This window comes from Anser anser (assembly GCF_964211835.1).
Source record: "Anser anser genome assembly, chromosome: 8".
Classification (NCBI taxonomy): domain Eukaryota; kingdom Metazoa; phylum Chordata; class Aves; order Anseriformes; family Anatidae; genus Anser; species Anser anser.
The window spans coordinates 6,916,372-6,940,571 of record NC_139728.1 but is presented as its reverse complement, the minus strand read 5'-3'; the positions used below and the strand labels follow the sequence as shown (position 1 = coordinate 6,940,571).

Below are 24,200 nucleotides of genomic sequence, written 5' to 3'. Positions count from 1 at the left end.
ATTTGTCCTTGCTGGAGTGTTTGCATCTTTCTGCAGGACTTGCACTGGGCCTACGTAACGGCGTAGTGTGTTTGGCACAGCTCTTTCTGCAGAAGAGCCTGACTCGCCCCCGCTCCCTGTGCTGCCTGAACAGGGACAAGAGTGGATCAGTTTGCAAACCAGAAAAAATGACACTGGGCTGCACCATTTCAGTTCCTAGTGAGATAGCTTTTTGTCTCTGTGGACCACTTACAGCCACTGGGGAGTCTACGCAAGCCACCACGAATGCATTATGCCTGATTTCTTACTTTTGAAAGTCGGGCCCTGCAGCTTCTTGGATTTTTATACCTGTTGAAGCAACACCCTGCTGTGAAGCCTGGCCTTCTAATGGGCGTTGCTTTGAGAAGATCCTGCACTGGGTCATCGGCATCAGTAATGCTGCTGTTTGCACTTGGCATTATGCTCAGCAACAATATGGACCCCGGTCTTAATTCATCTGGTACTTCTGCACCCCGTTCAGCTGCCAGCTGGGCAGTGTCCCAGTCAAATGACACTGCATTGGTTCATGTGCTGAAACCTCGCATATGCCTCATGAAATCAAATGAGATTATTCAATGTGCTCGTGAAATCCTGGGCACCAACATGGTACCAGGTGTTAGCTCACCCATCAGCTACGACCCGCGGGTAATGTAACAGTGGAGTCAATTACATGGCATTCACAAAGGCAATGCACCACTTGCATTTTCTGGATGTCAGCTGGCAGGAGAGCTGTGAGCTCTGTTCTCCAGCGCAGGCAGCACAATTTCTCACTCTCTTGACATTAGGCATTCTCAGAAAGCAGATTTGCAGAAGTGAAAGGTTGGAGTCTCAAAATCAGACCTGGCCAGCAGTTGCTCTCAGCCTCAGGGTGCTTTTCCAGATGTGGCACCCCTTGAGTGAAGCCATCCAGGTTACTCACCTGGTAGACTTCCATTAAACACATCCTGCCACCACAAATGGAGAGATACCAGGGAAAATCCCTTTTTCCTGAGTCTGACAGATACTGTTGCACTTGCTCACAGTCCTGAGACTGAAATTTGGAGACCTAAATGCCACTGAGCTAGTTGAGGGCAATCTTCACTGACAGTCTACTGCATGGAGGGAGAGAGAACTCACCTTTGCACTGGGGCAGCTCTGTCCAGGTCCCATTCTGACATGTTACGGTGGAAGCCCCCGTCATCAGAAAACCTTGCCAGCACTGATAGTGAGCTGTCTCCCCAGGCAAATACCTTGGCTTTTTAACACCTTGAACTTTTCCACCAGCAATTTCTGGAGGAGGTTCACACGTCACATCTGAAAAGAGACATTTCTGCACTCAAGTTGTACGCCCTCACGTGTTCTTCTACACAAACTACATTAAGAGAATCATCTTGTTACTGCCCAGATGATGTTCTTAAGCGCAAGAGACAATATTGCCTTACCAACATGACTTGATTATTTTCCCCTCCTCTTTTTTCCTTGGCCATGAGTGTTTCTAAACACTGGAATTCCTGAATCCCAGAAATGTGAATTAACATGACAATGGCAGCAGAACACCTTCCACATTCTCAGGAGATGACAGGGACAGTCAGAGCTTCTAGAAAAAGCCAACATTTCTGTAGCTACACCGTTTGCCACAAAAAGCCTCCTTGCAAGGCCAGGGCCCTCTGATGAGAACCCGAGTGCTTCTGAAAATCACAGATGTAGCAGCCAAGCTGGCTCTCTGCTGAATGTAGAGCTCTGGAAGAAGTTATCAGCCTGCTGTGCTCATGGACAGGTAAGTAAAGTTGACTCCATGGAGGCGTATGAATGCCAAATTGCACTTGTTCAGCCTCCAGCCACAGATTTGGGCAGGGAATAGGAGGACAGCACAGCTCCTCTTCAGAGGAACATTCTTGTCATTGCAGACCCTAGCCGACCTGCATGTTTTAGTTCCTGAGGCTCTGCTGGGATCTCTGTCATAGTGGAGCCTCAGAGAAGAACACCTGTTTCTCTCCTCTAGTATTTCTGCCATTCTGATACTGATATTTTTGCTGTTGATGAAAATATCCATAGTATTTCTAGAAGCATTAAGCTAAATTAAAGTTCTGTGCAAGGAAGCAGTAGTAGGTACAATGTTGCAGTACACAAAGAAAACAAAACTAAAAAAGGTAAAGTCTTTCTAGTATTTAGGTAATCCAAACTGTCCCCACATGAAGCTAACAGCCATAATGAAAGCACAAATTCCTACCTCTGCAACTTGGCACTTTTGTCCAGTGTCCATCTGAACAAATGACATAATTTACACCCATAATTTGAGAATTGCTTACACATTCATAATGCACTTTGGCACCAGGCAGATACCTCTGCTGTTGAGTGCTGGTAATATGAGCATTGGGAATTTCAGGTGGGGCTCCACAGCTAACATCTGAAAAGAGAGGTGCGTTTAAGAATAGTAGGACAGTAGTATGGCTATCACAGAATAGCGCATTCACAAGCACCATTGTTCCTGATGAGGACAGACGATTTGTGTAAGGTAGGTCCTTTTCTACAAGTAAGAAAGGAAGTTACTATGGTTTTCATTCTGCAACGCTTCACCAGGCAATTATTTTTTTTGCCTAAAGTGACTTAAAAAGAGGAAAGGAGTTGCAGAGACCAGCCGAATCTGCAGACTGATGCCATACAGCATTGTGTGCCAAAGCGCTGGAGAACAAAGTGGTTTATTTACTATTTGAAGGTAACTTGCAGAGACTGAAATTTCTAGTGATACGAAATCAAGATATGTAACGCTACCAGCTATGTCACTCTTTGCAGCCAACACCCTTTTCTCCATAACCCTCTGACTGCTTGATCTAAGCAGTGAGCAAAGCTGTGGCTACCGGCTTCAGACCAGAAGGGGAAAAGATTTCTTTGCTGATCAGTCCTGCTTGTTGCTTCTCAGGGACCAGAAAAATAGGTGTTGTAGCAGTCTATTAAAAGCAACTCAATGATCAGCTCTACTGGTCTGACTCACTTGCATGTATGGGTTGGCGTTATATTAATTAGTGTTCCTGAAAGACTAAGAAGGGTCATAGACTACTTAGAAGTACAACCTATACCTTCACAAAATGGTGGTGTTGACCAATTTCCCCTTCTGCAAAAAATTTCAGGGGGACCAGTGACCTGAAATCCTTCATGACACTGGTAGCGAATTGTTTCACCAGGCTCATACTTCTCCTTGCTCCTGCCTTCAAATGCAGCATTGGCAACTGCTGGAATCCTTCCACATGGTATTTCTGAAAAGATATGCAAACTTGAAACTTTTGGTAATGTGATACACATAGAATGAGTGGAATTTTCCCACCAAAAAGATGCCTTTTATATCATCAGCATATACTACTGTCCTAGGGAATTTAACCATGTAGCCACTAGATAAAATACATAGACCAAGTGAGATGAAAGGGTTATTTCTTTTGACATGCAGAAGACTACTGCAGGGTCCAAAAAAGTAAGACTCCAAGAAGAAGCATCCTAAAACAGATGGGTGAAAACGGGAGCACCTGCAGGACTCTTCCTGCTGTCCGTTTACCACAGACATTCAATGTAACTCAAAACAGGGTCACGGACTGCAGCAGGACAAGGGAGCTACCACTCAGGAGGAGTTAGGAAATCCAGAGCCCCCCTTCTAACCTTCCACCCTGTCTAGGCAAAGGATGCCTCAGCCAGAGGTGCAGGAGATGAAGAACAAAAAGCTGTCAGCCTTCCTTTCCACAGGCATAGCATGTCCTCCCAAGGGGTTCTGCTTGTGCAGAGGTGGCTCAACAAGGCTTTCCCCACAGGACTGTGCAAGACCGTGGCAGTTACAGACCTTGATTTTTTGTTCAAACCTTCCAACTTATCCACTGTTCTCAGAGGTTATGGAAAAGGACTTTCCCTGCAGGGTGCCTGTGTCTTTACTGTCATCACCCTTGTGATTTCTGCTGGCACCAGAGCCACAGCACTCATTCTGCAGGGTTCATGCATCTCACATGGGTCACAGCTACTACAGTTCTCCGTGGAGAAAACAATGAGGTGTGAACAGCAATGGCAGCAGAACAGCCTTTGGGGTAGTACATTCTGGCTCCCAGTTGCTGTTTTGTAATGGTACATGGTGCAAGAGAATGAGAAATGTCCACCGTTGCCAAGTCAAACAGCAAAAAAAGTTACCCTTACCCAAACACTGAGGTGGCCCAGGCATCCAGACTTTTCCATGGCATGTTATCCATTCTGATCCTGATAAAGCGTACCCAGGATTGCATGTGTATTGCACTCTGTCATTTTCCTCATATCCTGATTTAACGCCACTAACGATTTTGCCAAACTCAATGAGAGGTGGGTCTTCACATGCTGCTCCTGCAGAAGCTGTGCACAGGTTTCTGTTATTTGGCTGCACGTTGTTGTTTGTATCCTGATTTATTCCTACCACCAAGTTCTTCAAAATGAATGACAAGTGGGTGTTCGCATGCTGTTCCAGCAGAAAATATAGAAAAATTCTTTTCATTTGGTAGATACTGCAGAGTAATGAGATCTCCAAAGAATGGTGCTACACAGGAGTTGAATAATATGCAGATAACCTACATCCCTGCCTTTGGGAATAGACTGTACTAATAAATCTCTTTGCTCTAAGAAATTGTGTGCTTCTGTACTATTTTCACAGTCTCCACATAAGAGGCAGTTACTAAACTAAAAACACTTGAATTGAAAAGATGAATAAACTTCTGAATTTCTCAGAGAACGGCTCTTGTTTTCCGGTGTTATACTAAACTAGTGTTTTACACTTACAGCCATGATGCTCTATTTTCTTTAATTCTTTGATTAAATCAGTTTGTCTCAAATTACCAAAATTAGTTCCGTCACTTTGAAATGAAAGAACTTGGATCGTTCTTTCAAGGTATAAGGTATGTGCATGGAAAGCACTTCTAAGATGTGCCTGTGTGGAGGGAGAAGAGTATTGATATGCTGAATAGTATAAAATGGATCGATTATAGAGTTTAAAACCAGTCATTTTAGTAAAGGTACATATTCAGTGAAGACCTTCTTCAGGCTGCATTCGTCACAGAACTTACTGAAATGACAAAATACCCTAAGAGTTGTATAATATTTTAAAATCAAATCAGAATTCTGCATTTTAATAGCCTGTATTCAAAATGACAGCAGCTACATTGAAATACAAAGAAATTTATATGTATGTATGTTGAGGGAGTTATGTCCTGTAATAAGGCAGGTTCGTTATGTGAGGCATTAAGTTCAGGCACAAAGCAAAGAAGCGAACTCAGACAAAAAAAAAAAAGCAAATATTCTCAAATACACCGTTCTAAAATATAATTCTCATTCAGAACTTCTGAAACAGGTTCTATTAAAAGTGGCAGATAATTTATTTTTCAGTTCCTTATTCTTGATTGTCACCGGTCACTACACATCAGTTAAAAGCATGGATTTCCATTTAATGACTTACCTTTATGTATAGCACAACACATCCACAGCAGAAACCCTGTGGTGAGGCTCAGCAGTGTCATTTCCAAGCTTTAAAAATTAAAGATGTCCTCTGCAGAAGACTTGCTGTTTTCTCTACTCCAAATTGCATATACTTGTATTCAACTCCCACCTTTCCGAGGGTTGCCCTTGCAAACTCCTCCCCTAATTTTCTTGCGACACAGTAGTCATGCCGCACTGATATAAAGCAAGCAATTGTTGCAAAAATTCTTCAGTAATTTTTCACAAAACCTTTCAGACTGAACTTGACACAGCACACTTATGAAACCCATCAGCAAAGACTCACGGTGTGTTTAGAAAAGACAATATAGCACACATCTCGTTTTTCCAGTGTCATAACATAATTTTTTTTTTACGGGCAAAAATTACCTTATATGTGGAGCCAAGAATTTATCAACAGCCTTATTGAAACCTTAACAGCCTAACGAAAACACTAACGCTTACTACGTTAATACTAGTCTAATACTTGTATTACTAGCCCAACACGACCCTAAGCACTGTTGTTTATGGAGTCCTGGCAGTTTCGCAATACCATAGAATGGTTCCGGTTGGAAGCGACCTTAAAGATCATCCAGTTCCAACCCCCTGCCATGGGCAGGGACACCTCCCAGCAGACCAGGTTGCTCAAAGCCCCATCCCAGCTGCCCTTGCAAAAGGCCATATGAAGCAAAGAACCCCACAAACAGTATATGACAAAGCTTTTCAGATATCACTGTGGGCCATCTCTCTGTCTCACTTCCTCACCTTCTAATCCTCCTGTGCTTCAGAAAGATCAGGCTCTCCACTCAGGAGCTTTTGTGTTTAGTATAGCACCAAAAGGCCCTGCTCCTCTGGTCCGCTTTAAACTGACACCATGGTCCCAGCCCAGGAGAACACGCCACTCCTGTCTGTGCTCTATTATCTGCCACCATTCCTGCCAGTGAATAGATCATTAACTTCAGGCATCATTTGTAACTCGGTTCCTGGAAAACACTGAACTATCTTCCTAAAACAGCAACTGTTGATCCAGCAGCCATTTCCAGTCAGCTCTAATATGCTTGCATAATTTTCATTAAAAGGCATGTAGGTAGGCTTATTTATACAAAGCAAGAAAAGCACAAGCGTTCTGCCTATGCAAGATCATGCTTTCTTATTTTTGCCTGAGAAAATACGGGCAGATTTTAAAAGATCTGATCTCCACACCCAAGTAGAAGACGACTATTCCTAGAAAAGGATGTGTTTGATCACTTTGGCTTTGACCCAGTACAGGAGGATGCTCAGCAAGAGCAGCCTGCTGCACTGATGCCACGGGCTGAAGACTACCTGAAAGTATGGCTCAGGTAAGAGAGAACATGGCTGTATTTACCCAGCTCTGAAAAGACGAACCTGCTACAAGCTGGGTAGCAAGGCTGCAGTGGACAAATTTGCTCTTTTGCCAGCTGCCAACTTCACAATTTCTGTAAAACACTGGGGTGGGGAGACCAGAGGGTTGTAGAGATTCTGGTGACAATCCTTATCTGGACTCACATACAGATAAAACCAAGTGGTTAGGGTCCATGCGATTAGAAAGGTCTCTAGCAGCTTATGCTGACAGCCTATAGTGGAAACAACAGGACAGAGGAAGAGGAACTCCATGTACAGATGTCCAACACTGTGGAGGAGTCTGAGCCCACTACGTGCAGGGGCAGCCAGAATCCAGCACCTGACCATGGGCTGGAGCGGCTGTTCTCCTGGGGCCAAGGTGTCGCTTTAACGTTGGATCAGTGGAGCGGGGTCTTAGATCTGTATGTGCTGTAGAACAGAAAGGTCACAGTAGAAATTACTATCCTCCTGTTCTGTCCAACCCACGGAAATTACTATCCTGTAATCATCCAAGGCCCATGAGAACTGACTGACTTTTAAAATCCAGCAATTCTGTATCATGACTTCAGAAAGCAAATCACCATCTATTCAAACATGGGAAATCGCTCCGAATGTTACTCTCAGTAAATATTCCAGAGAAAGACTTGAATCCTTTTCCCTCCTTTTCCATTAGGTCTGCTCTTTAAAAAGAAGGGTCTTCTTAGATTTCCCAAATATTCACGTGCTTCGTTCCGAGTTCCTCAAAGAAGGAGGCAAGAACTTAACCGGAATACAGAAATTACAGTCTATAAATACATCTGAATGGCTTTTTGCTGAAGTTGGCAGAAATCTTGCATAAACGCAAGGTTATTACGTAAGCAGAAAGGCTAACAAATACAAGACCAATCTTGAAAACATTTGCACATGCCAAACTCGATGAAGAAGCATTATCATATCATCTGCCTGCTCCCAAACTAGCACTTTTGCCATGAAACAACAGAACTGAGATATATGGCTATTCTGATGCTATTAGAAGGCTCTGCTATGTGAGGAAAAGCACTAACAGAAACACAAAATAGTTATTCTTATCATGCCTTTCACAAACAAACCAACCCCCCCTTTCTTTGCTGAATGTTTAGGATGACAAAGCTGGGAGGAGACCTTCCTTCTGTTTTTGGCTTCCTGTTGGGAAAGTACAGAGAAAGGGAGACAGACTCTTCTCAGACACACAGAGTGATAGGAGAACACTGTGCATTTCTGTGTTTATTTTACAAAATTGACGTGAGGCAAGCATTTTCTGTATTCCTGAATTTTCCTTGGATCTTCAGCCATGCAACATTCTCACAGGCCAGAGCCCCAAGAGTACAAGCGTGCAAGTTTCAAAGGAATCCTACAAAGTAGTTACAGCGGATCATTTGAATAGTTGAAATGTTCTCAAATAGCAAATAAAGCTGTTTGCTTGACTTTTTATTTAAGATTAATAATTAACTACTGAGCGGAACTCACATATTTCTGTATTTTAAATGTTTCCATCCCTTACACACATTCTCTTAAAATGCTTTCTCCCTTTCTTGTCCCTTGAGTCACGTTCTTTGGAGACTTCTTACCTAAGGAAGAAGACATGGGTGCTGTTGAGTTGTACAAGAGTAATGGGCTTCTCCTCTCTCACTGTTAAATTACAGTTTGAAGGGCACAAAATTATCTCTCAATTTAGGTATATTCTGGTGTCATAAATGCAATCATGTCAAAACCACCAAGATCCTTACAACACAGGACACTACTTGTTCAGCATGTTCTTGTAATGGTGCTTTGCTCAAGTTCTCCAGATTGTGATGCGTTCTCAAGTTTAGCATTATAAGCCTCAAAGAACTACTACTTCCTAAAATTTCCACACATGGTGTGTCAACATTGTATTGTTTTGCTGATTTCCCAGTCCTCGTGCCACATACCACTTCCCCCCCACCTTGGCTCAGGTTCAACTATGCCACTGAACACCCATTTCTGAAAGTCAACTGCAGTCATCTTGAAATATGAAACAGTATTAATGCACCTTTTAATACCAGATAAACAACATACCTTTCCTATGAACCTTCCTGAGGTTCACACTTATTTTCCTCTTTCGACACATCTTGGATACGCTAGCTGTCCTCTCTTACACTGCACTTGAAATAAAGTTGTACCAGATTCTTCTCCAAAATGGTTCTGTTTGCAGTAAAATCCAACATAATCCCCATGGTAAAAGTAAACCTGGTTCTCATAAAACCCTTCCAGCAACACGTTATTTTTCTCCATTTCATTTTTTGACAAAGTGCATGGCTCTGAAAAATAGAGACATAGTCAGTGTTAATAAATTGATTATTTTTGAAATCATGTCATTGTGACTGGAATTGACACTGAGAATGCAGGTTATTATTCCCCATTCTCTTTATGTATTGTACGTGACATCACTGTATTTTTGGACACTGCAGACATGTCAGACTTATCTAATACAATAGCCAAACTCTTACTCTTGCATCTGGTAAAGCTGTCATCTCTAAATAAAAAAAAAAAAAGAAGTTAAGATCTTAATGTTCCAGCTGACAATACTCAATTTACAAATGCAAAGCATCTCAATAGGAGAAATAAAAGCTTATGCATCTTCTCGTGCCTACCTATACAAACTGGTGGTGAAGTCCACTGGCCTGCAGAACAGTAGATTCTCTCAGATCCTTGCAAGAAATGATAGTCATAGCAACTATACTGAACTGAAGAACCACTCTCATACTGGGTCAGGGGTGGGAGAGTAAGAGCTCCATTTGCAATAGAAGGTGGAGAGTCACATTTTTCCATAGGAGCTGGAATAACATCAAAAATCTTTGTGAAACATTCAACATAAGAAACTTACCAATCAGCAGCTTTAAACTGCCAACACTAGATAACTATCAGCTCTCAGCGTACGCTCATTACTGCTGCATTATGTCTCAAATCAGAGGGCAACCTCCCGTCTAATTCTAACCACAAGAAACCCCTTGTGCGCATTTCATTGTTTACAGCTGTCTTTCTACAGAGCTTTGAGTTCCCTGTGCTTGGAGAACAGCTCCTTCCTCCCTTCTACGGCCTTCCCATCCAAGGAAGTTGTATTGGTTTTGCTATGCTCAGATATACTTATCAACGTACCTGTATTGTTTAGGGATATCTGTGCGTACCTGTATTGTCGGATACTAAACTTTTATTGTTATTGAGAATACATTCTAGGCCTCCACTGCTGGAGCAAATGTTTCTAAATAGTCTGACACCGATGAACTCAAAAGGACGAGCGAAAAAATATTGCTTTACCTTTAACGACACATTTTGGGTATTTCAGTCTCCCATGGTTACACTGCGTCCTCCCAGGAGATGGAAGGGTAGTCTGGGGAAAATCATATCCCTCTTTACATTCAAACTCTATGAGGTCACCATGTAGGAACATCAGTTCTTCCTGTCTCCATTTTAACTCTATGTTGTTACTGTTTATAGCAGTTACATTAAGAATGCATGGATCTGGGAAATAAAAGCATAGTTCAATAAAAGCAATCAAGTTTGGTCAATGCTCCCAGATACATGATCTGATTTTTCTGGACGGTCCTTTGGGGACCCAGGAGTTGGACTTGATGATCCTTGTGGGTCCCCTCCAACTCGGATATTCTGTGATTTTATGAAGTGATTTCTTAACTGCCTTTTGCAGGAATTGAGAAAGAGATATCTAAACCAGTAATTATAAAGTGTTTTGGAATCTTGCAAGAAATAGAACTAAAAACACATTTAAAAAGAAAGCCAAAGCAAAGAAATAGGCTGAAGTAACAGAAAGAACATTCAAAAATAATAAGCTCAGAAAACACACTTCAGATACAATCGGGTTTCTACAAATATTTGCAAACATACAGCAGCCTGGGTATACCACTGAAGAAGAACAAAACTTGTTTACTGTAACTTGAAAAGTTTATGAAATATTTCTGGAATATTAATCCATCCAAACCAACCTGTCACACTTGGCAAGCCCTTCTGGGACAGTAGGAGCTAATACACAGGAAATTTAAGCTATTAACCTAAAGAAGTGTTTTCACAATTCTTTGTTTGCCTTTTTTTTTCTTTTCCCCTGTGTTTCGTCACCGTATAAAGTATTTAGAAATCTTCCCTTTTTTTTTTTTTTCTCCAGGATTTTGTGGTTTTCTTTAGGCTTTTTCAGGCTCTTCAAGGTCAGTATCATTTTGGTTGCTTTCTGACAGACTTCTTAGTGCCAGGATCAAATTGGGTAACCTAGCTTTCTGTCCGACAATTAACCTCTAACTTTTGGATCCACTGCTCCACTTTAATAAAGCCTGACAAAGGGGCAGTTGAAAAAATAAATTTCTGCAAGTCTCAAGAGAATCAGTGCTTGACAGAGGCCCCTATTAATGATTTTCTGAAGGAAAGGCAAGGAGAAATTACCTATCACACATTCTAACAACAGCACTGTAACAAAATATTGGCATGGATATTTCCCCAAACTACCTACAGTACAGGCTATTTCCAAACTGATTGGGTGGGGACTGAAAAGAAATCTCAGAAGACACGGATAGGATAATGCAGTTAACGGGATGCTTAGAACATACACAATATTCATAGCTGATGAGTTTTCATTATTTCACAGAATTTGTTAAATATGATCATTGAGATCCAAGAACGCTGACCTGGGCCTTTCAATCCTGAGTAAGTATGTTTTATTCACTTAGAAATAAATAATTTAAACAGAATCAGTTATTTATTTGCATTTTCACTGTAGATTAAAAACTTAAAGTGAATACATTCAGCAAAGGATGCCGGGCAAGTGGATGTGTGGTGTAGGAATCACTTCATTACAGGAAGGAAGGAAGGATAAACAAAGAACTCTTGTAAGTCGTCAGAAGTAGTATTCCTGCCTACATTTGTAAACTCCTAGTGGGAGTTCTATATGTTGTTTCGAGCAGCATACATAAGAGCAACAGGGAAAAATCAGGAAGTCCAGAATTAAGTGGTGGATACAAGGACACAACAAAAACAAAGGCTGGAAATTTAAAAATGAAAGTCCAAGTCACGTTCCTTGCTAACCCTAACCAAAAAACTACCTAGGCAATGACTGCAGTCATTTCTTCTACACATCTTTCGAAAGACAGGAAGAAATCCACTGAATGGGGGACGTGGGAGATAAAGAAATTGGAAAACCTTCCAAAATAATGGGGCTAGCTAAGTTCTAGAACTCTTCACTCAGGAAAACAGAGGAACTAAGAACAGGCCAGAAGACACTTAGCAGCGGTGGGCTAGGTGTAGTTGATAATGGTTCAGCCTCATGTTTCTGAAATCTGTTAGCTCAAATGAAAGAGAAAAGGGAGTCATTAAAAGATTATCTAGAGGTCCTTTCCAGCTTTTCCTTTCTACATTACATGTCACTTTTTGGTTTTCCTTACAAACCTTACCCAAGCAAGTCGGTTGTTCTGTCCAGTTTCCTTGTTTGCAGTAAACAGTGCTAGGTCCATCCAAAAAATGGTAAAGCTGGCAACCATATTCTACTGAAGAACCATTTCTGTAGCTAGCCAATAGAGGGCTAAGAAGAACACCGTTTTTAATCACTGGTGGAGGGGTACAGCTCTGCTGTATTTCTAATACAAGGAAGGGAAAGATGCAATTAGATCTTTAAAATAATATCAACACTGTTGAAAGCATCAGCATAGCAACAGACTTTGGTCTAAAATTTTCATACCAAAAAAGTGTATGTAAGTGAACTTCTTTTTAGAAGTTTCAGTTTCAGATACTCTAGATTTAGCTTACTGATTTTCAGACTATTTCTGTTCCTTCTACACTCCTCACCTATGTCCAGTCTCGACTCCTGCTGGTTTACAGTCAATACGGATTGGTTGCTTTTCTGTGCTGAGATTGTCTTTATTTGTTGCTTGAAATGTTAAACCCATATGGAGTTCAGAATAAACCTCAGTGAATTATTAAACGAAGGATCAAAATACTCTTGAATCTGCATGTTCAGAGATTATCAACAGAAGGGGTACGAAACGACTGAAGGTAAACGCTAACACGTAAAATAAAATTACATATACAGGACAGACTTATAAGTGTAGTTAACAGTCACAGAAGACAACAATCATTCACTCAGCTACTGCTATACAAAGCATATGCAAACATTTTCAAGAGTAAGGAATTGTGATATAGCAAAGAAGTAGTAAAGTTAGTCATAAAAATGCCTATAACAGTATTGGAGGCCATTGAATTCTCTGTTAAATTAACTAATAAAGTAAGGTTCACCTACTCATTTCTTCACTGTGATATGTTTTGCTTGTCCTTATTGCTGCATCTAGCTTGAGTGATGTTGCCTCAGATTCCTGTTTATTTATAGATCCTAAAACCACAGCAGAAACTTAGAACCAGCTTGTTCAAAAATAATTCATTTTCAAAAACACCCCAAAACAAACAAGCAAACAAAAAACACAAAACAGACACTGATGTTTTATAAGATGTAATAAAAATCATCATTCCAAGGGAGAGCTACACAACATGGATTCCAGTTGAATCCATCTAGCTCATCCTTTTCTCTTAATCTGTGAACAATGGATTGGCTGCAGAATTATGTAGCGTTTTAACTCTCGCACATTTAACAAAGGAGAACAAACAGCTTTACAGATATGTAAACTGAGGCTATTTGGAAAAATCAAGTCATTGTTTGAAGATCTATTTCTACTTAGGTGCCAGAAGTACTAACCTATACAAATAGGGGGTGATGTCCATTTTCCTTTTTCACAGTGAATTTCCTCAGATCCTCTTATTTCAAACTTACTCTGACACTGTATACGAACTTTGTCACCGTTATGATATGTTCTCCTAACTGTGATGACATGGGCATGAGGAGGAAGTGGTGGTGGAGGACATTTATTTCTTACATCTGAAAATTAAAGAATACATAATGTTTGCTCACTAAGCAAAACAATTCATTTTGCTATACAGTGCATAAGCCTATTGTTCAGATGATGTTTCTGGTTAATCCAGAGCAACTTCTTACCCCTCGTTTTCTCCCTAAAAGAAAATCCAGAACAAAAATGTGATTTTACTTTGAACAAATATATAAAAGAGAGGAATTATGCTATTGCACTGTTATAAACAAACTTGTAATTTCTCCACATACACTCAGGAAAATGTTCTTTAAAGGTCTTCAGGAAATAAACATTTCCCATACTACCCGTTGCTATAATATTTACCACAGTGTATGTATCAATTCTAATGCTACAGAAGCAGCAATACCGGCAGCCCATTTCCTATCCCCAAATGAAGCTTGAGATTGGTATAACCTCAAAACTAGATTTAGGCCATGTACTCACTTCTGAGTGCTACCTGTTCTTTGCACTCACCTAGGGAAAAAGTCCTGAACAAACATAGGCCTGGGGGACATACTAACATGCCATTTACCTGAGATGCTCCAGTGCGTTTTAAACTCTAGGATACCTCCTAGGAAAGGAACACAAATTTCATCTTTGTACCAATCACATTATTTTCTACAAGATTAGCTAACAAAGGCGTGCTGTGTTGAGTTTTGGGCCTCTCTTTACAAGAAGGGTGTTGAGTTGCTTGAGCATGTGCAGAGAAAAGCAACCAAGCTGGTGAAGGGACTAGAAAGCAAGACATATGAGGAACACCTGAGGGAACTGGGGCTGTTTAGTCTGGAGAAAAGAAAGCTGAGGGGAAACCTCATTGCTCTCTGTAACTACCTGAAAGGAAGTTGCAGCAAGGGGAGAGTCAGTCTCTTTCCTTGGGTCAGAAGTGGTAGAACATAAGGCATTGGCCTCAAGTTGCACCAGGAGAGGTTTAGATTGGATATCAGGAAGAATTTCTTCATGCAAAAGGTGGGAAACATAACATCAGTTTATGTTCTTTAAGTAATATTAAAAATTTTCAGCCAGTTCATTTTCTGTTTTCTGCTGTACACTGTAGCTCACAGTTCTGCATCACTAGGCCTTTTACTCTTCTGAAAGGATTATTTGTTTTGTTCTTTTTTTTTGGGGGGGGGGGAGGGGGTGGGGGTGGGGAGAGAGGGGTGCTGTGGGAATTTCCAGTATCCCCCAAAGACTATGGAAGCAATAAAATTGCCGAAAGCATGTTTCTTCCTCAGGATGGCCCTTCTAATTAATTCCATCAAAAACATACAGTTTGGTGAGGCTGCAAAACTCTGAAAAGCACTGAATAACACAAGCTAGGAAAAGGTTGTAAATAAATAAAATAATTCTTAACACCTCAAGAAGTATGTTTCCACCTCATGAAGCTCCTAGACATGCTTGATTAATCCTTCACATAATCTGAACATGGTTTACCTTGAATTTTAAGGGCTGAGTATCTTCACTGTAATTGTTTCTTTGTGCTGTTTTACAAAGAAATAATTGTGCCTTTTTTTTTTTTTTTTTTTTTTTTTTTTTTTTTACAAATGTAAAAATAAGCTACCTTCACACACTGGAGGATCTGGATACCATCCAAAATAGTAACATTGAATTAGGTCAAATTCATGGAAAGAATAATTTGCCTCACAGAAAAAATGAACAACATCTCCCTCTTCATAGATTTTCTTCACAGGATAGAAACCTCCATGTTCTATTCCATTCAAAGGGTAGCAAGTTATTTCTGGGAAGAAAACACAAAGCAGGGAAAAACAATTGATAGAGGCTGGAAGGCTTTCTTAAAAAAAAATAAAAAGTCAACAGTTTATAAAACAAGCCTGTTTGTAAATTTTTATCCTGTTGTAGAATAGGTCACATTTCAAACAGTTATTTCCATGCCCACTACATACTAGTGCAGTTTGGAGTAAGGGACCACCCACGTGCTAGGCACCTTGCTTCTTCTGTAGTGTTTCCTCCTGCAGTATGATATCCCTCATCACATTTATATAGCAGTGTTTCATTCACTCGAAGCTCTTGCTGGGTTGTGAAGTAATAGCCATGATGTAAATCAGGTACTTGGCATGACTCTTAAATAGAACATATGCATAATGTTAATTGCTCTTTTCATTTAAAGTTACTCATCAAAAATTTTAGTTAAAAGTGATCATATCAGAGGAAAAGACTTTGCAAGTAATGAATAATTAAAAATGCAATATTTTACACAGGTTCTCCAGTCTTTGTTTGGGAACAAAGTTTGATTGGAAATAGATTTGAAACAATATTATTTAATCTATACTGAATCCCAGCTACATACAACTTTATCTATGCCAATTGACTAGACAACTAACGTGTGAAATCTGAGAATTTCATCGCACAAGGTACAGCCGATAATTTACTTGAGGAGTAACCAAGTGTCCTAACATCAGCAATTTGACAAGACAGGCACAGCAAGGACAGCAGAATTTTATATATATAAAATTTGTAAGGAGGGAAATGCACAATCCTACCAAAATTTTTAGTACAGCTTGGCTGTGAGGACCATCCATCCGCTTGACATTGTACTGTATCCTCGGTACCACCATTTGGAGTGTGGTAGCCTAGATTACATTTGTACTGCAGTTTCTCATGTATTTTGAAGGACATTTCTGTACCATAAAAAAAGCCATTTTCCAAAAGAGGCTTCTTACATTTTTCTAAATAAAAAGAGACAGCTTGGTTAGGAAGAAAGAATTAATGGAATATTGTTCTCCAATAAGCAAGGGAAAAGGGCTTTTAATTATCTCCATCTAATTTTATTTTCTTGATCTGTTGAAGAAACTCTACCACTATCATCAGATACAAACACATGTTAATATCATGGAACATGAGAACCAAAGAATCTAGAGCTATCGAGGCTCAGATACATATCTGGGATGAAACTGTCAATTAATTTTCCAGAAATAAGGTAGACTGGGCAACTTTCTTGAAGTTCTTATAAAAGCATATTTTCAAACGGGGCTCTTATCATATGTATTATTGTAAAAATATTCCATATAAGAACATATGTAGTTTGTATACATAATGTATTTAACCTTGTCCTAACTTATGCATTTTATCCCTTCTGCTTCTGACCCTGCGTGCTTAAGGAAATTGAGCTAGGAAAGCTTCCCACTAGAAGCAATAATGAACTTAATAAAGCTAACTCACTGTAGCACTGTGGCACTGGAGACCATCCTTTTGCTGTACAAGTTATTCTTCCATCTTGAGTCCCAGTTTCGGTTGTATAACCAGCAACACAAGAATAGGAAAGTTTTTTTTCTTTACGCATAGGAAAATAGTAACTTTTGAAATTATAATAGTATGGGGCAATCTTTCCATTTTCTATATGTGGCAAATCACAAAGTTTATCTGCAAAGAGATGATAAACATTTCTCACTAAAAATCTCATCCCATACAAGATTTTTTTTGCATTACTTTGTTTAAAGTCAGTTGGATTGATTCAGGCTTTCAAACAAGATGAATGAAATTGTGAATACTGACAAGGTCACTGCTAATTTCTTTGGCAGTCATTATTAAAACAAAAATGATTCATCTAAGTTTCCATACTTACTCTGTTTACTTATTTATTAAATCTCATCTTAACCATGAAAGTTTTTATAAGACTCACTGAAATTAATATATATCAGAATTATATCTGCTTTTGCTCTTTAGGTTCACAGAAATATCACCTATAGAATGAAACTTGCTCACGTGAACTGTGCGAAACTGATGCAAAACACATTTGACTCTTTTTAGCGTGGAAGATGTAAGTATGAGCACCCCCTACTGAATAACTGTATTGAGGCGTGCTCTAAAATACAGTGCCAAGACTTAGCTATGCTATAGCTGCATGGTATAAGAATGACAAATTGAATAAGCATGACAAACTGCCAGGAGGTAATATAAGAATTAAACTCGCTGATGGAAGGGCGTTAAAGAACAGTGGTAAGGGAAAAGAAAGAAGAAATAGAGGTTAAACAAAGCAGCAGCAGAACAGCAAAAAAAAAAAAAAAAAAAAAAGCAGTAGTAGGAAAATATTTCAAATTAGTGCTGAATGTGACACTTCAGTATGAAAACAAAAACAAACAAGAAGAACTCTCCTAGCTGCGATGACATAGGCATGAGGAGGAAGTGGTGGTGGAGGATATTTATTTCTTACATCTGAAAATTAAAGAATACGTTTGCTCACTAAGCAAAACAGTAAGCAAAACAATTCATTTTGCTATACAGTGCATAAGTCTATTGTTCAGAAGTTTCTGATTGATCCAGAACGACTTCTTACCACTCGTTTTCTCACCAAAATGAAAATCCAGAACAAAAATGTGATTTTACTTTGAACAAATACATAAAAGAGAGGAATTATGCTATTGTACCATTATAAACAAACTCATAATTTCTTCACATAAACTCAGGAAAATGTTCTTTAAAGGTCTTCAGGAAATAGACATTTCCCATACTACCCGTTGCTATAACATTTACCACAGTGTATGTATCAATTCTAATGCTACAGAATGACATACTAACATGCCATTTACCCGAGAGGCTCCAGTGTGTTTTAAACTCTAGGATATCTCCTAGGAAAGGAACACGAATTTCATCTTTGTACCAATCACATTATTTTCTACAAGATTAGCTAACAAAGGCGTGCTGTGTTGAGTTTTGGGCCTCTCATTACAAGAAGGGTATTGAGTTACATGAGCGTGTGCAGAGAAAAGCGACCAAGTTGGTGAAGGGACTAGAAAGTGAGGCATATGAGGAAAACTAAAACAAACAAAAGCCAACAACATTTATGTTTGGATTTCTTGTATAACTATCCCTTGGGTCTCAAAATCTCTCCATGGCATTGCAAGACAATCTAATTTGAAGACTCAAAATTTTAAAGCTAAATGAAGATCTATGAACCTTGATAAATTATTGCACCTTTCCTCAATCAAGTCACCAGAATTTGCTGCACAACTTTTTAAATAAAGTGCCAAGATAATCTCATTGCTTGTATTTCCCTTTCCCACACTGCTCCTCCATCATATCTAAATTAAATAAATAAATAAATAAAAAACTCGGTCATTAAGATTTTAAAGTAGTTTTAAGTCAGAAGTGGTTGCTACCTACATGCCTTTTGTTTGACTTTCAAAAATGTACCCGTGTAATTTCAACTGCTTTGCATAAGGACAAAACTCTGGTGAAGACAGAGGTAGTAGCAACACATACATTGGAGTGAAATACACATTAGTAGATTCAAAAGGAAATGAAAAAAGAGAGACACCCTTTTACTTAACGGAGGTGTACCCTAATGAACAGTCCATAGCATTGCGAAATTGCAGTTCAGGTGGTATGCAACCTATATAAACCCAGGAATTTAAAACAGTACTGAAAATAGGGATAAGAAATGTGAAACATCTCCCCAAACTAGTTACTGCAGGCTCCATTTAACTTCCGCTCTTTTGCTCAGTGGTCAGCCAAAACATTCCAATTACTGAAACATGTCAGTATATATAATGTTTAGGGGTGTAAAATTCAATTTGTACAAGTGCCTCAAAATGGCTCAAATACATTTCCAAGAGAAAACTTTTCTGAAAAATTCTGAACCTTTCTATTTTACAGCTTCACAGCTTAGACATGAATCTGTAGCTCCGATAAGCAGCAACAACTGAATCATAATCATCAGCCATCTCACAAAACTGTATTTAAAAAGCAGTGTTTATTCTTGGTAAAGATACAAAAGACACTGCACTTAAGACAGCTAAACTGCATGTTCTGAATTCAATGTGTATTTATTAACAGAATTCAGTGTTCTTACCTTCTGCAAAGAGTTTGCCTGAATTCATCATAACTAGGAAGAAAAAACAGCCTTTAAATCTCATCTTCATTGCCGTCTCCATCAATAGTTTTCACCATCTGCAAAAACTCCAAGTATTGCTTCTGTAAATTATTAACTGAATCTTCAAAGGTATTCACAAATGCTCTAGTGTCCATAGTATTTTGTAACACAAGTTACTTCACTGAAAACATTATTTTTATTTATTTCTCCAAATAGCCTAACTAGACTTGCAGAACTCTTCTTCCATTTGGCATGCTTTATATCAGTAAAGATAGAATTTATCATTTTACAGTGAAAACAGGCCACAAACTTAAACTAACTGAACACTGTTCCCCTCAAAACCTCTAGAGTTCCAAGTTTAAAGGGCATTCTGTTATCAGGATATTTACCTTGGCTACAATAAGAGGGAAAATAAATAAATAAATCTCCCCTTCTCCACCCACACTTTCACTCTTTCCCCATATAACCATTCTGTTTTATCCTATATATTATTCATTCTGGAGGCTCTTACATTAAGGAGAACTGTTATTACCTATCCTTATGTTCTGTAGCATACAGCTATCTCCTTAAGGTCTTTTTTTTTTTCTAACCAAATCAAAATGGAACCTTATTATTGCCTAAGGAAGTCAGATTAATTTCTTAACAATGGGGTGTTTGGACCAGATGACCTTGGAGGTCTTTTCCAACCTTAATGATTCTATGATTTTATTGGGAGTGTTTAAGTAAAGGCTGGATGTGGTGCTTAGGGGCATAATTTAGTGGGTAATATCGGTGGTAGGGGGATAGTTGGACCAGCTGATCTTGTAGGTCTTTTCCAGACCTAATGATTCTATGATTCTCTGAACTGATTGACTAATGGCTACATGTTGATTTAGCATCAAATTCTACCCTTAGGAGACAATCTCCAAACCTTGGGGGAAGATTTGCTCTAAGAAAACACAAATTCAAGGCACAATAGAACATAATTTAAGGGAGATTCTGTGATGAACACCATCTCTTCAGCTGGATGAGAAGCATGCCTATATGTACTGCTGACTTCAAAGGAAGAAAGCACTCCCAGAATAACCTCCCCTTAAAGTAACAGGTGAGTTCCTAAATTCACCCTTATAACATCAATCACAACCTTGTAGCATTAAAAAAAGGTTCCCATGGTCACTCATGATCTCTCAAAGTTCACTAGAAAGTGAACTCAAGCCCCTGAAATCACTAACCAGTTTCAAAATCAGCCGACTATCTGTCCTTCCTATCTATAGCTCTCCAGGTCAGACAAGCCAACACAACTGTCCCACACAAACAACTCTGCAATACTTTATCAGACTGAGCAATACAATGCTATTGGTAAGACTCACAGTTGCATAAGAACAACACACTACCGCACTAGAAAAATTGTCAAGAACAAATGTTTTATTGTACAATTGTTTTTGCTAGTAGTACAAAATAGGATTTCAAAAGCTGTATACAATACAAAAAAGTTGCAAAAGTTATCTGCAATTTGAAAAAAAAATCAAGGGTAGTTTAACACATATTTGTTTTATTTTAAAACCATTTAGCTGCCTCCTACATACATACTGTACAAAAACACTTTCATATATTTTATTTACATTTCAGTAACAGGCAATGCCAAGTGTATCCATCACCATCAGAATTGCTTGGAGAGGATCCACAATTTCTTGCATGTTATCCTTCCTCAAAACCCAGTCTGGTTTAATTCTGTTGAAATAACAGTGGTTTATTAGAATAGCATATTGCTGCTGAAAAACTGCAGACTGATTTTTAAGCTCTTACCTTGAAACTGTTTTTGTCCTCAGAGGAGTTACTGGAATAAAGGAAGTTCCACTAATTAAAGGGTTTGTCTTCTGTTTCACAAGTGTTCTCTCTGCATCCATTTTGCATTTACGAGCTGTAAGTTTATAGAGGCTTTGAATGCAAGCAACAGCTCTTGGCAAGCTTCGGATTTCCTGAGAAAAGGTGAAAACAATACATAGTTAATACTACAAACTTGAAAGCAACTTAGATCAATAAATATACTTTATTCAATGAAAACTGAACATTTTTAACGTAAGCTGAACTTCTATCCGCAAGTACAGTGAAACTGTTTCAAAATCAGCATACCTACTACAAATTAGTGGTCTATTGCTATCAAAATATGTAATTGGAACACCACCTGAGACCTCAGAAAAATAAAAAAGCGCAGGTCATATTTTACTAATTTCTCACTTTAACCATTTTAATATGTCACTGGCATATGTCTGCAACAAGTGATACAGAGACAAATTAGTGTTTATGTGCATCTTCTTATCAATGAAAGATTAACATAGTTGTCAGAGGTTACTGGATAACTTAAGTGCTCCTATCTGACGGATAAACAGATGATGCCTATTTGTAGCATAGAACTCAGATTATCCTGATAATCTTGTTGGAGATTCTATCAATAAACACGAGCAAAGGAAATTTCTTTCAAAAACAGGCTATGTCTCTGTTACAATAGAATGTATCAACAAGAAGTCATGAGCAATTATATTGCCTGTTTTTATAGACAATAATGATCTTAACTTTATCTGAAAAGCAAAAGTAAACTTTCAGAAATGGGGGGATGGGGAGAGTTAATTAAGAAGCAAATAAACTATATCTAATGCTAAGTAACTTGGCCCTGAGCAACTTGATCTAGAGGGTGGCACCCCTGCCTACGGCAGGGGGGTTGGAACTAAATGATCCTTATGGTCCTTTCCAACCCGAGCCATTCTATGATTACAGAAACTCATTAAAAACTGTGGAAAGTAGTGATTGCAATAACAATCTTGCAAGGATTGCAGGATCAGAAATTCAGTGACATATTGACCTGCTCTGAGTGATGAGGACATACAGAACTCTAAGTAATAACTGTTTTCGCCATCCTGGAATTGCATTTTCCCATCAACAGAGTTTAGTTATAATTAACATTACAGCTGTAATTGGTATTAGTGGAGAAGAAAAAAAACACAACACCAAAACATAAATTAAAAGCAAAATACCATTAAATCAAACTATTAAAAACAGGACACTAAGTCTTACCAAAGCTCTTTTCGAGTCCTTTGAAAGGATAGCCAACAAACAACAAGTCTTTGTGAAAATACTTCCTCCTTTCTCTGAAATTTTGTCCCCAGCTTTTCCTCTGTACATTTGCAGTAGGTCTAGTAACGTATCTATGGAATTTTCTACTTCATAAACTGCTTGAGTAGTTCTTTCATACTGTTGTACAAGAAAGAGACAAGAAGTCTTATACAGACAGATCCTCAACGTAACTTTCAGATTAGATGAAAAAGCAAAATCCACATTCTTCCCTTGACCAAATTTGCAGCTGGTCTGGCATCCAAGTGATAAAAATCACTTTTGCATGTTATGCCATTGTAATGGGTTACAAAAAGCTACCCTTTTGCTCCCAACCCCTCATTTGAAAATCCCCAGAACTGGATTTTATATTTAAAATAGAATAACAGATACAATAGGTTTAGAAAAAATTAAGAATAGATGTAGCCTGAATATTCTTTTTTTTTCTTGAAATAAGAAAAATGTATTTGAAAATAAATGTCTGTAACTTAGATATAAGATCAAAAAATTATGTTAAAAAGTTTTATAAATTTCAGAATAAAAACTCTAGATTGATCAATCCAGAGTCAATATCTACAGTACTACTACAACTTTAAGTATTTATGAAAATGATCAGCTCCGTAAGAAATGATCTATTCTCTGACATGAATTTGGAAAAGTATCCTATCTTCTGCAACATATATGTTTTTACTTTAAGAACTTGACAGTTTATCTTTACTACAGTTACCTGTTTCTACACAATACTTGGGATATCCTAATAATGTAAACAGTTAAAAAAAATTCACTACTTTATGCCCATGGAAGCATTTTCTTTTACCAAATGTAGTAATTATTTAATTTTCTTAAGAAATAACCTAATTAAAACTCAGATTTATTTTTGCTTTTCAAAATTGTTCAATTTGTTTTAAATTCATTCAGCAATTTTGTGGATAAATAAAAACTGCAATAAAGTAGCCTACAGCTCATAGCCCTGCAAAAGAAAATATTAACATTACCTTTGAAACATTAAGTAGAACTTGAATTGAATATCTGATCACATCCATACATGGAACACTCCGGTTGCAACTTCGAATCAGAACAAAAATAGTGAAGATTGCTCTGCTCTGGACCATATTTTCGCAACAGAGTGGGGAGAGTCTGGTAACTACCTCTATAACATAGAACATTTGAAGAAGATTCTTAAGTTCAAGCAATTTATTTTCAATATTACAGATCTTTCACTTAAATTTAAATAGAACTTGTAAAGAAGTAAAAAAACACCATTATTGATTTAATGATTCCATAATAAAACAAAATACTGACCTAGATGCTTTAATGCTGCAAGAATGTATGAAAGATGTTTGTATTTTAGAAGGTATTCAATAGCAATTGCAGTTCTGTTGCACAATTTGTTTTCTTCTTTGCTGCTTTCATTAGCCTTTTCCAAACTGCGCCTTAAAGCTCTAGTTTTTGCTGTGTCATTACGCTTTCTCCAAGAATATCCTCTCCACAACGCCTATAGAAAAGGAATTTCATAAAGCCCCCCCCAAAAAACTTGTGAACAGAAGAGACAATAGAACAGAATTTGA

At 38.5% G+C, this 24,200-nt stretch overlaps 3 protein-coding genes across 10 annotated transcripts in view; all 3 read right to left on the bottom strand.

Annotated features, from left to right (window-relative positions):
- Window positions 1-5,617, bottom strand: part of LOC310903658 (complement factor H-related protein 5-like) — a 30,265-nt gene extending 24,648 nt beyond the window's left edge. For 2 of the 5 annotated variants that reach the window (XM_083847291.1, XM_083847292.1), the window contains exons 1-5: window positions 5,450-5,604; window positions 4,168-4,356; window positions 3,075-3,251; window positions 2,228-2,404; window positions 1,135-1,311 (exon numbers count right to left, since the gene is read on the bottom strand). In XM_083847291.1, coding sequence (XP_083703417.1) covers window positions 1,135-1,311; window positions 2,228-2,404; window positions 3,075-3,251; window positions 4,168-4,356; window positions 5,450-5,510 — 781 coding nt within the window. In that variant the 5' untranslated portion in view covers window positions 5,511-5,604. Of the gene's footprint in view, window positions 1-1,134; window positions 1,312-2,227; window positions 2,405-3,074; window positions 3,252-4,167; window positions 4,357-5,449 lie in introns of all 5 variants that reach the window. The other 3 variants (XM_083847294.1, XM_083847293.1, XM_083847295.1) reach the window with 3 other exon arrangements.
- Window positions 5,618-8,041: 2,424 nt separating this feature from the next.
- On the bottom strand, window positions 8,042-20,155 carry LOC310903660 (coagulation factor XIII B chain-like). 3 transcript variants are annotated; one of them, XR_014587661.1, is made up of 13 exons: window positions 19,525-20,147; window positions 16,896-17,096; window positions 16,217-16,402; window positions 15,620-15,796; window positions 15,277-15,453; window positions 13,550-13,729; window positions 13,100-13,189; window positions 12,258-12,440; window positions 10,123-10,326; window positions 9,459-9,641; window positions 8,884-9,125; window positions 8,314-8,414; window positions 8,042-8,197 (listed from the first exon to the last, which is right to left on the bottom strand). XR_014587661.1 is itself a non-coding variant. In XM_083847299.1 (12 exons), exons 1-11 carry the CDS (start codon window positions 19,604-19,606, stop codon window positions 8,914-8,916), a joined length of 1,875 nt encoding a protein of 624 aa, XP_083703425.1. In that variant the 5' UTR covers window positions 19,607-20,155; the 3' UTR covers window positions 8,042-8,197; window positions 8,884-8,913. The 3 variants fall into 3 exon arrangements, 2 of the variants coding, with proteins under 2 accessions (XP_083703425.1, XP_083703426.1); XM_083847299.1 differs by lacking the exon at window positions 8,314-8,414 and having other exon boundaries at window positions 19,525-20,155; XM_083847300.1 differs by having other exon boundaries at window positions 8,042-8,414; window positions 19,525-20,149.
- A 773-nt stretch (window positions 20,156-20,928) lies between these two features.
- The window catches only part of ASPM (assembly factor for spindle microtubules), a 30,304-nt gene continuing 27,032 nt past the window's right edge, over window positions 20,929-24,200 (bottom strand). For both annotated transcript variants that reach the window (XM_083847270.1, XM_083847271.1), the window contains exons 25-29: window positions 23,935-24,127; window positions 23,628-23,782; window positions 22,597-22,773; window positions 21,331-21,503; window positions 20,929-21,255 (exon numbers count right to left, since the gene is read on the bottom strand). In XM_083847270.1, the coding sequence (XP_083703396.1) occupies window positions 21,150-21,255; window positions 21,331-21,503; window positions 22,597-22,773; window positions 23,628-23,782; window positions 23,935-24,127 (804 nt within the window). In that variant the 3' untranslated portion in view covers window positions 20,929-21,149. The remainder of the gene's footprint in view (window positions 21,256-21,330; window positions 21,504-22,596; window positions 22,774-23,627; window positions 23,783-23,934; window positions 24,128-24,200) is intronic.